Source organism: Dreissena polymorpha, chromosome 11 (genome assembly GCF_020536995.1).
Source record: "Dreissena polymorpha isolate Duluth1 chromosome 11, UMN_Dpol_1.0, whole genome shotgun sequence".
Classification (NCBI taxonomy): Eukaryota; Metazoa; Mollusca; class Bivalvia; order Myida; family Dreissenidae; genus Dreissena; species Dreissena polymorpha.
The window spans coordinates 5457827-5471983 of NC_068365.1; the positions used below are offsets into that span (position 1 = coordinate 5457827).

The 14157-nt window shown below is 32.9% G+C and overlaps 1 protein-coding gene and 1 long non-coding RNA gene across 2 annotated transcripts; both read right to left on the reverse strand.

The window, feature by feature from the left end:
- Positions 1 to 939: 939 nt before the first annotated feature.
- On the reverse strand, positions 940 to 2225 carry LOC127850558 (uncharacterized). The gene is made up of 3 exons (XR_008035351.1): positions 2089 to 2225; positions 1390 to 1558; positions 940 to 1056 (listed from the first exon to the last, which is right to left on the reverse strand). It is a non-coding gene; the product is annotated as an uncharacterized LOC127850558 (long non-coding RNA).
- Positions 2226 to 2313: 88 nt separating this feature from the next.
- Positions 2314 to 12124, reverse strand: LOC127851199 (antigen WC1.1-like). Its single transcript, XM_052384826.1, has 8 exons — positions 11984 to 12124; positions 10791 to 10951; positions 9066 to 9239; positions 8176 to 8326; positions 7301 to 7479; positions 5880 to 6036; positions 2523 to 2689; positions 2314 to 2327 (listed from the first exon to the last, which is right to left on the reverse strand). The coding sequence occupies exons 1-8, from the start codon at positions 12001 to 12003 to the stop codon at positions 2314 to 2316; spliced, it is 1023 nt and encodes a 340-aa protein (XP_052240786.1). The 5' UTR covers positions 12004 to 12124.
- Positions 12125 to 14157: the final 2033 nt, after the last annotated feature.

The window sequence follows — 14157 nt, forward strand, 5'->3', positions numbered from 1 at the left end:
CAGCGGATACCCACAATGGCGACACATTTCGGTAAAATGTGCGTGTAAACGAAATGTTAGTTTGTTTTGGGGGGTGGGGGTGGGGGGTTAAACGTAAAAATTCACTGTGTGGATATTTGTCGAAGTTTATGGGCTACTAAAATTCAAAAGCTAACTTTAATCGAACCATAAGGAATGAACATTTGTTTTCGTATTGATATAGACAATTGAATTAATTGTTATGCATGTTAACAGATGTTAAACGTACAACGTCCTTAACTCGTTTACCATTAGTTTAAATATCGAAAGAAAACAAATAAACAATACTCAAACAAATGCATTTATAATTTCTTGTTTATAACAAAATAAATGCATTTCAAGTTAATGTGTTAAATAATTTATCAGAATTTCAGAAAACATTCGAAAATTAATGCTGAACATTTGATTTAGTTATTGGAAACTATAAAAAAAATATTATGTCCATGTCAGAATATGGACGATTGAGCAATTTCAGTAGTTTATAGTTTGTACTGAACGAGTGTTGAGATGATAAAATTGATTATCTAATAAAACGAATATCTTAGATGTATATTTTATGCTTTTCAAACGATTACTTTTCATGTAATATAATTAGGAATAATTTGTTTCAGCCCGGCATAGTTAAAGCTCAGTTTCATATTCTGCTTCAACATGAATTCGGAACCAGGAAAACGTCTTCGCAGATAAAACATCTACAATTCGAACTGTTATTGTTCATTGTTTGAAAAAGGTTATCACGTTTATTAATCGCACAAACTTCCCTATAAACCACATGAAAGCAAACAAAACACGCATTTGTTTGCAACCCGTTTGAGTGAATTTTATGTTATAAAATTAATTACAGTACGCTGTATGGTATCATAAAACACACATAAGTTTTACATACATTGACAGCTGATTCCAACATCGTCTGCATGTGTGCATTGATGTGAGGTCTGATACGAACACTGACTTATATTGTTCTCAGAACCCGAGCATTTTAGGGCAGACATGTGTATAGCACCAGATCCTTGACCGTAATAAGCATGCCCTGCATAACTGAAACAGGATATTAAAACATAAATGGCAAATTTATTACCGGATTAAATACCGTTTTCGGGGAAACCGTCTTCGTTCATAAAAATCTTTGAGTATTAAAAAGTTGATAACAACTAAACTGTATAATTAATCTAATTGCTGAACACACGATATACGCGAAGTAGGGTAACATGTGTATTGTCCTACATAATAATATTTTGTAAATTATTAAGCACATCTCAAGAACGTTATGGAAAGTAGGTAAACGTGGAGCTCATAGGCGATTGATGCAATTTGCGAGTCTTAAATTTACCCTACAAATATTGGCAGAAAGAAAAGCTAAAACGGAATTACCTAGCGTTAAGCATTTTGCATAAAACAGTCGCATCCCAGCTTTCAAATCCGCGGGCACAGATAGTTCCCCAAGTATTTTTTATTTTAATCTCAATTGTTCCGTAGACATGCAACGCAGAACTGTAGTCCGTGTTCACCAAGCGCAAATCTTCAATTTCCGCGGGTAAACCTGATGTAAATATATATTATTTTTTATCAGAAAAACGGGATTTTAACTCGTGAATATAAGTATTACTCGTGTATTATAGTGGACTGTTTTATTACAGTGAATTGTGTTTTCGACGATTAATAACACATCGTTGAATATATAAGACTAGTAAGTTAATTCTGTACATTATGCAGGTTTTCTTATGTACCCTCATTTATTATCGGTAAATAAACGCCATGTACTTTTATTGTAAGTGATGCCTCTTTGAAATGCATTCACTTTCTATAAGTGGAATAAAATTGAAGAGTCAATTGCAGAATTTGATACTCTACTTCCTTTGTTGTGCTAAATCCAAACACCATGTATGTGCCAAAAATTTATTTGATACCATACGTATGTTGGTAAATTTGCTGTTATTGGGAAACTATTTATAACTTGTTTCATAACATCAATGATATTCCAAAACTGACAACGTCGACTTACATCTTATATTACGAATAAAATTGCGTCTAAAAATCTAAATTTCATAAAAGTAAATTGATTGTTCATACATTCCCCATATCGACTCCACGTCCCATTATGTTCACAAATGTAAGCAACATACGTCGAATTATCAGAGTGACAACGGACTGATAATGTTCTAGTTGTTTCATTGTAAGATTCTATCTGCCCGTTGGAAAAATGCAAATAACCACACTCTGAAACATAAACAGTATAATTTCACATTTTATTGAGATATCAACAGCCATAGAAACAGGATATATTCTAGTTCTCTTTTATGTGTTCGACTCTTAAAAATTAAATACAGAAAATACATGTGATTAAGTAAAAGTCCAGCAGAATATTTTGACCATAAATGCTCCCTTTTTAAATGTGAAACATCTGATACATTGAGCATAGATTTGAACATTGTTATCCCGCTTATATTAACGTACATTCATTACCCATATTAAAACATATTTGTGACTTTGATATACAACAATACCTGTACAGACTAGTGCAACTGCTCTATATGGACAAGGATTCAAGTAAAAGGAAGTACTGTATGAGCAGTTATTTATATGATTTTCTTTCCCGGAGCATTCCAAGCCTCGTATCATAGGTTTGCGACCACTCGCGTTATAATGGTACTCCACATAGAAAGCGGATGCACTGAAATATCAAAACTCGATGCATAAAGAAAACAAACTTAAAACATACGATTAAACGAAGAAAACAATAGTTATAAGATGAATCTAAAACAAGACAATATAGTTTTCGCATGTACATCATAAATATATAATCGTTATTTTTTACATAATGCATTACCGTCTTGTCATGAAATGCATTTCCATGATCTGGGCTTTGTACTTTATGATGTTATTTTCTCAGATAGTGTTAACAAGACTGAACTTAGTTAGTTTGTGAATTCTTATCGTGTCTCAGAAAGTCGTTATTCTTTTGCTCTGGTAAATATAAATTTGTTAATTTGTATATACACTTGTATGTCAGTGGTTAATTCCAATTTGTGTGAGGCTTTACGCTACATTCAACTTGCTTAAATCCCGAATGCTTTGCATAAACCATTTTATGGCGGAGACGCCAGTTTTAATAGTTCTTATGCCGTATTGCACGCTAATACTTGTATGGTTAAGTGTATTAGGCACTTGTTTTAAATAACAGACTAGAGTGGGTTAATACAAATGTCTCTCCTGACTATGTTCCTGGAGTTATCCTGATATCAAATATACAAGTTAAACTTTACACTTTATAAAATGTACACATTATTTCGGCGGAGATGTTTCATTTAACTTCTAGACATCCAGTAACATGTGAAGTTTCCCAAATAATTGAATCTTAAAGATCCGTAAATGCTCAAAATCGACGAATACTTCGTACAATGAAGTTAAAAGTTTGAAAAGTAGGTCGCTTTATTTGTTTATAACTTATTTAGATTTCAATGGTCATTTTATTCAAAAAGCGTTACTGTACTGCTTTGTATATGTAATTGAAATGGTGTGTATACAATCGCGTGTACCTGACTCTAAAATAACTCTGAAATATACTTTTTAGAACCATGATAATAAATAAATAAATAAGTATAAATTATGCAAATTAACGCAAAGCGAATAAATCCTGACTCGAGATCATCAATAAAACGAAACAAGACGACACAGTGAAACGATTTTTAGATGCTAAAAGTAGCAAAATGTTTTTATTTAAAACGTTTTTACGTCAATATTACTTGTTAAGGGTCTTCCTATTGTAATTACCTATGCATGGCACTTTTTGATGTTGGAAGTTTTTATAAAGCATAATAGTATTTGGCAGTGTTTACGGATATTTAACAGTTACTTATTATAAAGACATTAACTTCATGACTTGTGAAACAGGCCTATATGTCCTTGCTTGTTAAAAGAACAAGGTTTTGTGTCAAAATGCCCCAATTGTAAAGTTGTTTTTATTGCTGAGAAATATTATAAACCTAGTGAAAGCAATGCATCAGTTGTGATTGTTTGATGCTGTTGTTGGTGGTGGTATTTTTGGTAAAACAAAAATATAAGTAAGGAATTGTGGAACAAAAAATATACTGGGAATGAAAATAGCTTTTAACAAAACGCGAATTTTCTCGTTTTGTTCGGTTCCGTTTCATGTCTTTAACGAAGCTTTTTAATAGAGTATTCATTTGTGTTACTATCCATAAAACTGTTACTTTTTTTCTAAGATATCCTCTGGTAACTGTCAGGACTGTCAGGAGCTTTATTTGCTTGCAGCCTCTTTCTCATGACTATTCCAATTTTGCTCATATAATGCTTCGAGATCGTTTTCGGAACGTGTAGTTACTTACATTTTCATAAATCTTAAATTTTGTGATTAAAACAACTATAAAAGGCATAGTTTTCGTAAAAATGACATTAAGATTCTATATTCTCAAATATGTTCTATAAAGAAGGAATGTAGTTGACAATTGTTAATAGTTTTATTTGATCGTTCGTCAAAAAGTTGTAATTCTGTTACTCTTGTATCTTCAATGCTATTGAGTAATTAAATAGTAATTAAATTGAATGCGTTTTAATTCCCTTTTATTATTGTTTAATTTGAGTTACAATGCTATGACGTTAAATTTTATTTACACTTAAATGTATTATGAATATTGCTGGGCCAAGTGTGAGGTTGAGCGCTCTATAACCAGGTTTAAACCCCCAATGCTTTGTATTGACCGTTCCAAGGCGGTGACCCCAGCTTTATTCATATTTTGTGTTTATGTTGGTTTGTATTGTGCTGTATTGTGCTGTTTTGTACTGTTTTGGCAATCGGTCACTTGCCTTAAATAAAGGACCAACTAATTGTTTTTAATGAAAATTCAATACTGCTCCAGCAGCTGGAGTTTTACTTCTTTATATTATGATTATTTCCATAATTTCATGGAATGTGGGAAAACGTCACAATTAAATATATATGTCCCTGGTTTCTCTACATTTCTGAAGGATAAACGGATTAAACCATTTAAGTAAAAACCATCACTTAAAATACAGGTTTTGTTACATTTATCTTTGAATCATTACATATGCATGTAACAAACTTAAAAGCAATACATGAATCAAATCTTCATATTTTAAGAGGACTGCTCGTGAAACATTCTTCAAGAGATGTAATTATTAAATCCCTCTGTGAACTGATACATTAACGATAAGAAGGTTACACAATCTCGACGAAAACACCTAATACGGTGATACAATTAGTAAAGCATTCTGTTATAACAAGATAAAGACAAATTGTCGGGTTTCATTATCTTTCTCTAAACATTGTATTAGTACCCTTACTACGAAGTTGTGTTTGTGTGTGTGATTTACATCAAATATTACAAATACAATAGTTGTGCAATTTGTTTCAGTTAAGAAATTGTCAAAAAATATTATAAATATATTATTTTGGAATAAAACCTTTTTTTTTACAAATGTAACATCATTGAGTGTTTTCTGCGACGGTTTTCAGAATCATGCCCCTGGGGTAGAAAAGAGAGAAATGGTAATACCAAATGGAGCAAAGGTGTAACATTTGGTATGTAATGACGTTTTAAGGAAGTGTGCTCATATCATTTTTCAGTTGCCTAAAACTGGTCTATCCATAAGGAATAATTCAAGATCAAATAGCTTTTTAACCAAATTACTTTCAAAGTAATTATTTAAAATCTATTTTACACCAAACATTAAAATTACAACGCCTGTTATATTAAAGCATATGATATTCAAAGAAAACTACGTTAAATCCATAAAAAAACATTGCATTGCGATTTTGTTATCATACTCATAAATAAGACTGATATTCAAATAACAATGAACACAAAAGTACAATTGCTTACTTCAGACCAATCATAGCGCAGAGAACTCTTGCATCGTCAAAATCGAAATAATCTTCGCAGATAGTACCAACTGTGTCATCAACACGCAGTTCTACTATTCCGTGATATGGACTCGATCCATCGACCAACTGAATAGAGCTGATATTCAGAGGATATCCTTAAATAAAACAAGACATGTTGGTAAACATATATTCACCCACCACCACCCCAAAATGAGGCAAGATTATATGTGTGACCTTTACGTTAATGATCTTCATTTGAAAACTTATGTGGGTCAATCCTCGTCAAGAATTATCAGCATACTTATTTTTATGATCGTACGAATTATATCGATATTGTGCGGAAACAAATTTAGTCTTATAAGCCCCCGGTCACATTGACGTTTGACATAATGGCCTCAATATTAATTGGCGTCTTACTTTCAATCTAAGTAACCACTAAACCAATATGCATGATAGAAGGTCAAAGAGTACTCAAGATATTCTGTGGAGGCTACTGTTACAAGCCTTCTCAAAATCAATAGGTGTCATTCTTTCCTTTCAGGTAGTAAGCTTATCAATTTAGATGGTCGTAGATTCAAGTCTTATCTAGATGTTATCAAATAAACATTGTTTTTGTACAAGTGTATTGCCTTGATCTTTGTCTTGTGACCTAAAAATCGAAATGGGTCTTCCTCTCCTTTCACGTAACAAGTATACCAATTTGGTCAAAGCGTTTTTTATATAAATAGAGCCAATATGAGTTTCCTGTTCAAAGACCATGTAATCTTGAAATGTTGACCTCATACTCACTAGGCGTCTAGCTTTTCAAAGAAGTAGCCATGCTTTCACCACAATGTTAACATTAAACCTGTGTGTATTATCAAAGATTAAAGTATTCTAAATATAGCGTGCGGAAACAGATTTACCAGAACAAGGCCAGGAGACATTGACCTTAAAATTGGTATGCCTGTTTTTGCTTTCCCAAAGTTATCATCATACCTATGTGCATGGTAAAGCGCGGAAATGAAAGGTCTGCGGATTTACATGCCGACCGACCGACATAACGAACTACAGACCTACCGACCGATATACTGAAAACCAATCTTCTTCGAGTGACGGGGAGGGGCATAACAAATAGGATAGAGTGATTTTCTAACATACTTTAATTATATTGCATACAATAATTTAAATATATATATTGTACATGCAGTACAGCAAGTTGCAGTAATAAATAAGTTCGAGTCAAGATGCCAGTGTTGTTAAAAAATGTGAAGCGTTTATCTCCGTTTTCTGGATAAAGCATTGTTTTACAATATCACGGGGCTAATGATCATTACAATGAAGACAACCGTGCATGAACATCGGTACTAAAAACAGTAACTGTTATGATGTAAAACAAAACGTTACAACATTCATTTAACAATCATAAAAGCTGTATACCTTCGCATGACATTCTTAACTGGTTATCGCATACGTAAACATTTTTGTAAATGCACGAGCTCAAGTGATCAGCATTGGGAGGACATTGCAAGTTTCCGATAAACCCATTTACAGAGTTCACACCCGAATAAATCCAAGTATACCAATAACGCCATTTACGATGAAACTCATATCTGAAACTAATTGTCAAAATAGAAAATCTTCAAAACATATAATACGGGTTTTATTAACTATTATGTTATGCTGTCTGTTGGTTTATAGAGAAATATCAGTGAATAAAAGCTGATAATTCACTGTTTCAACAAGTCAAAATTAAGAGTGAAAATTATCTATAATTTTCATTGTTTTACCGAAACTATTTGTTGCAAAAAAATCACTTGTAAGCACAAATTAAACATAAAATTTGTTGAATTTGGTATAAATCGATTTTAATTCACTCGTGATTATAATTTTTTTTATGATCACTCTTGAATTAAAATCCATATTCAACAAATCCAACAAGTGTCCTCTATGTGATATGTTACAGTATAAGAAATGACCATGTAGGTGGTGAAAATAATCAAGCAGTAAAGATCACCTTCAGAGTCTCAATATTAACATAAATTGCATTAAAGCATTACATGGAATTGTATTTTTATATAGTGAATAAGGATACTGCCCTTCCTAAGATGATTGATAACCTAAATCGCTTTAAGAAAAGCGATGGCTTTGGAGTTATTTAAAATTAACATTTAAGCTGTAACCTGTTTATGTGGCAAAGACATTTTCAACTTTCACTTAACTTCATATAAATTTACCAAACCAATAAGAATAAGCATATTGCAAAATATTGTCAATTATATAAGTTTGTGTAAATGTCACAAAAAAGTACGTACCTCAATCCTTTCATTGTGCAAAACACGCTGCTGTACGAGTAGTGTTCCATGTGTGTGTATGCACACACCGGACCCCAAGTATCCCCAACAAGCACCTCAACATTTCCTTCATACAAGTCAACGCCATCAACGAATCGGACGTCTCTCACATCTTTAATGTTACATAGACACACATAGAAAGTTCAATGTTTATTATTATTTGAGCATAGTTTATGTTTTTCATATGGCTTCCAACACAGCTATTTAAAGAACGCATTTCCCATACATGTCCTCAAAATTGAATATAGGTTGGATTTTGTTATTCAATAGAAAAACAGTTGTTTAAATTTCATTTTTTATTTTATTAAGGATAAAGCTGTAGCGACCGACCATCACTTTTTAAATGTAACAGTGTCACACTTAAAAGTATTTACATAATTTACTGTGCATGTGTTTATTTATATGTTTTGGTTAACAAATTAAAGTGTCAATTCCTGAAAACAAGAAGGACTCAGCCGATTTGTAGACAGTATTTGCTTTGTGACTTTTGACATCATGTTCTTTTAAACATGTCAGGCACCATACATATAATGATATCATACAAGTCTGATTTGGCGTAGAAAAAGACCAAAATTTCCACGCCATATTTAGACGAGTGCGCTATCACACGATGTACAAAGTCATCAACCATGATTTTATATTTATAATGACACCATTTTGTTTAGTAATGTTGAACAACAGATACTCAACAAGTAAAAATAAACGATCCGCAAATATTTAGCGATATGCAATATGCGGATAAAAGCCTGCCGACTTCAACATGGATCGATGAGAATTGAACATAACACAAGCAAAAACATTGTTCACAAATTTATGAGTCTATTATTGAATAAACTAAAATTAGTCAGTACCTAATGGTCCGCATTTCGCCCCGTATTCTTCCCACGTGCCGTTTAGTGAACATTTATATTGGAACTGATACATGGATGTCCCGTTGCTGCATGTTCCAGTGTAGAAATCGCCATTGCTGGTTATGTTAACGTCCTCAAGCCGTCCGTAATGTTGCAGATTCGTAGGTGGACAGCCTATTGTTAGTACATATTAAACATCAATTGTATAAAGTGTTTGTTTGGGGTTGAAACCGAGCGCTTACGCGAATATATATGTGTAAATGTTTTCACTTTACTAAGAAAATATTCAAATTATTACCCCGAAAGCAAACACATTTGTCTGTTTTTAAAGCTTTGGATACTTTGTATCCAATTTATGTAAGAAACCTTTAAGACTTTTATGTACGCATTATAAATGTATCGATGAGTACGATGAGTACAAATTCGGTTAAAATCAGCATTCTAGCATCATGTTATTTCAATGAATATTAGTAGTTAATTTCAAACGTAATTTGATGGAGCTATTTCTGGTTCTACTAATAGAAATAACTATTAGGATCATACTGGCTTTAGTCGTCTTTACCCGTGCAGAGGCCATGGGTTTATCAACATATAGAATGCGGTGCGGGCTTAGATAAACAACAACAGTCACAATTGGCTGTGGTAACCGACTGGAAACTCGCTCAACAAATAGATTCATTCTTTTTCATATGTAAAACGATCAAATACGTACAATGGAAGAGTGATCTTTTACACGATACTATAAAGGTACGTGTTCTCTTTTATTTCAAATGTGAACGTAATTCATTTTGGTGGTCCGAAAAACATGATGGCGGATAATCGAACGCACTTCACATAATCGGAAATGAAATAGTTTGGAGTCTTAAATTACGTTCAACCAAGATAATCAGCTCTGGTGGGTTTCATAAATGGGATCCAGACATCGTGCGTAAGTCAATTAGGCCAAATACAAAACACCCAAAAGAATTATCATTATCAAGTAAAACGCAGGTTATAATTGTAAGTCAACGGTTCAGCCTCTTAGTAACCGTGCGCCAAATATCTTCTAAACCCTTAAAAGAAATTTTAAGAAACTATGATAAAATGTTAAGTCATTGAGTCATATGTAGAAATAATTTATAACTAAGTTACTAAGTGCATGGTACATATAAATGTGGCGCTAAAAGTTAAACAACTAATGCGTCTCCGCTTTTGACCATCGAGACCAATTCGAAGTTGGTACAAGAAAAAAAATCACACTCATTTCTAATATCACACTTAAATAATAAATTGTATTATCCCTTCTATATATCATTTTTCATTCAATTAATATTCACGCAACTCTCGAGAAATATGTGTAACGTTGAGTTAATTTGGCAGTCGCGCAATCTCGAGGTCAAGGTCGAGCTAACATTTCTTAAAAAAGTTTAAGCCGGGGATATTGTTATCCTTTTGACTGCCTTGCCTAAAATAGATGTCAATAAGACTTAATTGTATCGCAATTCAACTAATTACGCCGCATTTATACAGTACTGTTCATTCTGTACTGTGTTCTACGTTTTCAATACATATAATTTTGAAATAATTGTAAACATTCAGATTTATCGTAATGGTTTAACTTATTGACTTTCTGGGAAACGTTGAAATACATCGATCTATGAAAGGTACGCACTAAATACTATTGTATACAAACATGACATTGCTACACTGTAAAAAGCGATGTGTAAATAATACACAGAAGCATACCAGAACATTTTAAACCAACATCTGATGAATGCGAACACGTTTCTCCCGTTTCACTGGAACAGTCGTGGATTGTTTGCTCTGACCCACTGCATGTCAGCTGACGGTAAAATATGGGACCAATGCCGGAACCATATCGTCCGTCCATATGGTATTCCAAAGCACTGAGTTTAGATAAACAGTCAACTCAATAAAAATGATATGAACATTTTACATATCATTTTCATGTTTGATATTTGATGAGAGAAAATGCTTCTTATACTATGCGGTCCTTTATCTATGTCAAGGAACCGATTGCCAAACAGTGACACACAAAACAAATGTACTAGACAAGATAAAAGTGTAAATAACAAGCACTCAAACATAATAAAACTGGCATCACCGCCTTTAAACGGTCACTGCACAATTACTGTGGGTTTAGTCGGTTTTACGGAGCTCAAATCCTCGCACTTGTCCCAAAAGTATTTATTTAACATTAAAGTGTACATAGAAGTTAAACTAAGCGCATGCAAAATCAAAAAAATAAAGAGCAATAAATGAAAATACATTTCGATCTAATTACTATGTAACTACTCAATGGTTTTATACATACTAGAGCACGAGGATTTTAAGCTTAACAAGCATATTTAACTGTGTGTAACGCTACTGATGCATGTTCATTTTTTATTACGTTGACTTTTATAAATGAATCTATACATAAACATGTATTTATGACCAACGTTCAAGTAATCGAGTCTCGCGCTCTGCACCATTGCCGTAACATCAAACAAGATATTCAAGTACTGTAAAGGTACATGTTCACAATTTTATACCAAACCTCTAATGATAAAATTAATTCGTTTTCAAAAACTAATGAGCATATATTTGCAAATGTCAGGGCATTATATCCTTAATATTAGGAAGACTGTAACAGATTAATAAGCTTTTCTTTTGTTTTCTTGCTTTAACAATTGTTTAGTCAGTGCAAGAATTTCGTTCATTGATATCCTTAACTCAGGAACAAGCCCTAACTAATTGTGAAATATAATTTACATACGAACGACCTCTAGGTATATCACCATTTAATAATTTGAAATTTAAATTATCTAATAAGATCATATCGTTTGTAATAAAGACTAGTTTCTATTTTATTAACAACAATGGAAATATTTAAAACTAGGAACGAAGCATTATAAAATCATAAAGAAGCTGTAAACCTCAAATTTCTGTGAAGCATGCGACACAAAACATCGGCGTCTTGTATGTCAAACCAGCTGTCCCCGCAAACTGTGCCCCACACACCATTTCTGCGTATTTCGACTCGTCCTTCGCGTTCATTGTTCCCGCCAATCAACCGGATGTCTTTGTTTTGTTAAATTATCCATGAAGAATATAATAATCGTCATGTTACTGGGTTAAATATGGGTTTTTTCATCGTTAATGTGATATTTTATAAATGTATGTTATTAATAAAACCCGTTTTGGGGAACTCATGTTGGTAATTATTTCCGCATAAACTGTTTGAATTAAGTGTATTATTAATGTAGCTAAGATGTTAAGATGCTGACCTGGTAATGAATCAGTCGTATTGTACGTACACCATAGGTAGCTGCGAGATGATAACTGAAATAAAGCATTGCTTTTGGAAAATATAAATTGCAACTTTTAAAATACTTATTTTTTTGCAAGAACTTAGGTTACATTATCTCATGTAATGTGCGGTTAATTAATTTTGCATTTGCCTCAGGATTCTATTGGTTTACACTTATCTTAGATGGACTTTAACAAAAGATAATTCACAAGATAGTCCAAGTGTATCAATTATTCCAAACGTAAATACCGGCATAGAAATACACTGTACATTCCAAGTTAAGTCCTAGTCATCAGTTTTATTTGTTAAATTATTATAATTGTAACTCAAAATTATCAAATATCTTTCTGTCAAAGCTGCTTACATCAAATGAATCGTTTGCTTAAAGTACTGTATACATCTTCAGTGGTGCATACTGGAATGGCTGAGTGATTTTGGGTATTAGAAAGTTTCGAATGCCGTAAGCGTGGAATTCATTTGCTTTACATAAATCATTTAAACGCAAGTTCCTATGTTCAAACGTACAGAACAAGTCATAGAAAGGCTTATTTAAAGATATGTCAAAATCGGTTGACATTTTGCAATATTCTACCATATGATCTAATTCAAGCGTGGGGTTAAACAAAAATTTTTACCGAGCATGTACGTTATCAAACGCATCCTTGACACAGGCGCTTGATTTAGTATAGGAAAATCTCGTCAGTCGTTACGCTACGCATCACTGAATAAAAAAAACGAACATATTATCAGATTATTTACTACAATCTCTTACCCGTGGCCTATTACAATGGGGGAATCACGTGATCAAAATATGACGAGTGCTTCGGCAAATGGCTATCTAGGATTATACTTTTTCAAAAAAGTCAATAATAATAAAAAATATACTATAGCCTATTTTCTTTTTCGTTCATTGCCTATCTGTTAAGCACAGGATCGATAGCTTTCTAGAGATACATTGGATGCCATTATACTTCTTGAGAAAACCTGAACATTTTTTCTGATGCGTGTTAAGTTTAAATATAAAATCCACGAACTATTGTACGTTTTTTTATGATTGTGTACTTAAAAGCTCAAAGTGATACTGCTACTGTAAACAGATCAATGCATGTCATAAAATCACTATTTGTGATTTTAAACAGATAAGAAATTAGATATAATGCAATTCGTGTATGTTACCAAAAATGGTGAAAACCATGTAGTAATTATTATGTGCTAGAAACAACATACTCAAAGATTGAAACTAAAAGATAGAAAGATAAAATCAGGTGCAGTTTCAAGAATACTAATAAGAGTATTTTTGCTGGGTTTCTAGTTATTCGCTTGGGAGCCACAAAGGTCAATACCACAACTTGCAAGCCAAATCTGCTAAGGATGAAAAACCTGCTAATTGCCGCATCCTCGCCGAGAAAGAGTTTGTGGCGCGAAAGAGTTTACTTTACAAAACATGTTTGCATCATGAACATAGTCCACTGCGTGTTACGTTTAAATCGCGTAACACAGCTCCCCTTAAAGGTCACAGGGGCAGTTCAGCCAATATATGCATTCGCGAAGACGCAGCGCGACTTTTGAATGAATTCTGAAATCCAAAAAAGCAGCTTAGGCTTTTAATAAGTATCCTTAATAACAGCCGATTATTTTAAGATTAACGGGAGAAAGGACGGAAAACCCATTAACATTTTCCGAAGGTATCAATAGAACCATTATTTCATTATGTTAAACAAAAATATGTATTAAAGAAAGATGTTTTATTTGAATATGCATATAAATTCCATTTCATTATTGTTTCATAATGACAAGTAA

Coding starts and splice junctions, on each gene's coding strand:
- LOC127851199 (XM_052384826.1), bottom strand. CDS start 12,003: ATGCTTCACAGAAATTTGAG. Junction 10,952..11,983: donor ATGCTTCACAGAAATTTGAG/GTTTACAGCTTC, acceptor ATCTAAACTCAG/TGCTTTGGAATACCATATGG. Junction 9,240..10,790: donor TGTTGGTTTAAAATGTTCTG/GTATGCTTCTGT, acceptor TACTAACAATAG/GCTGTCCACCTACGAATCTG.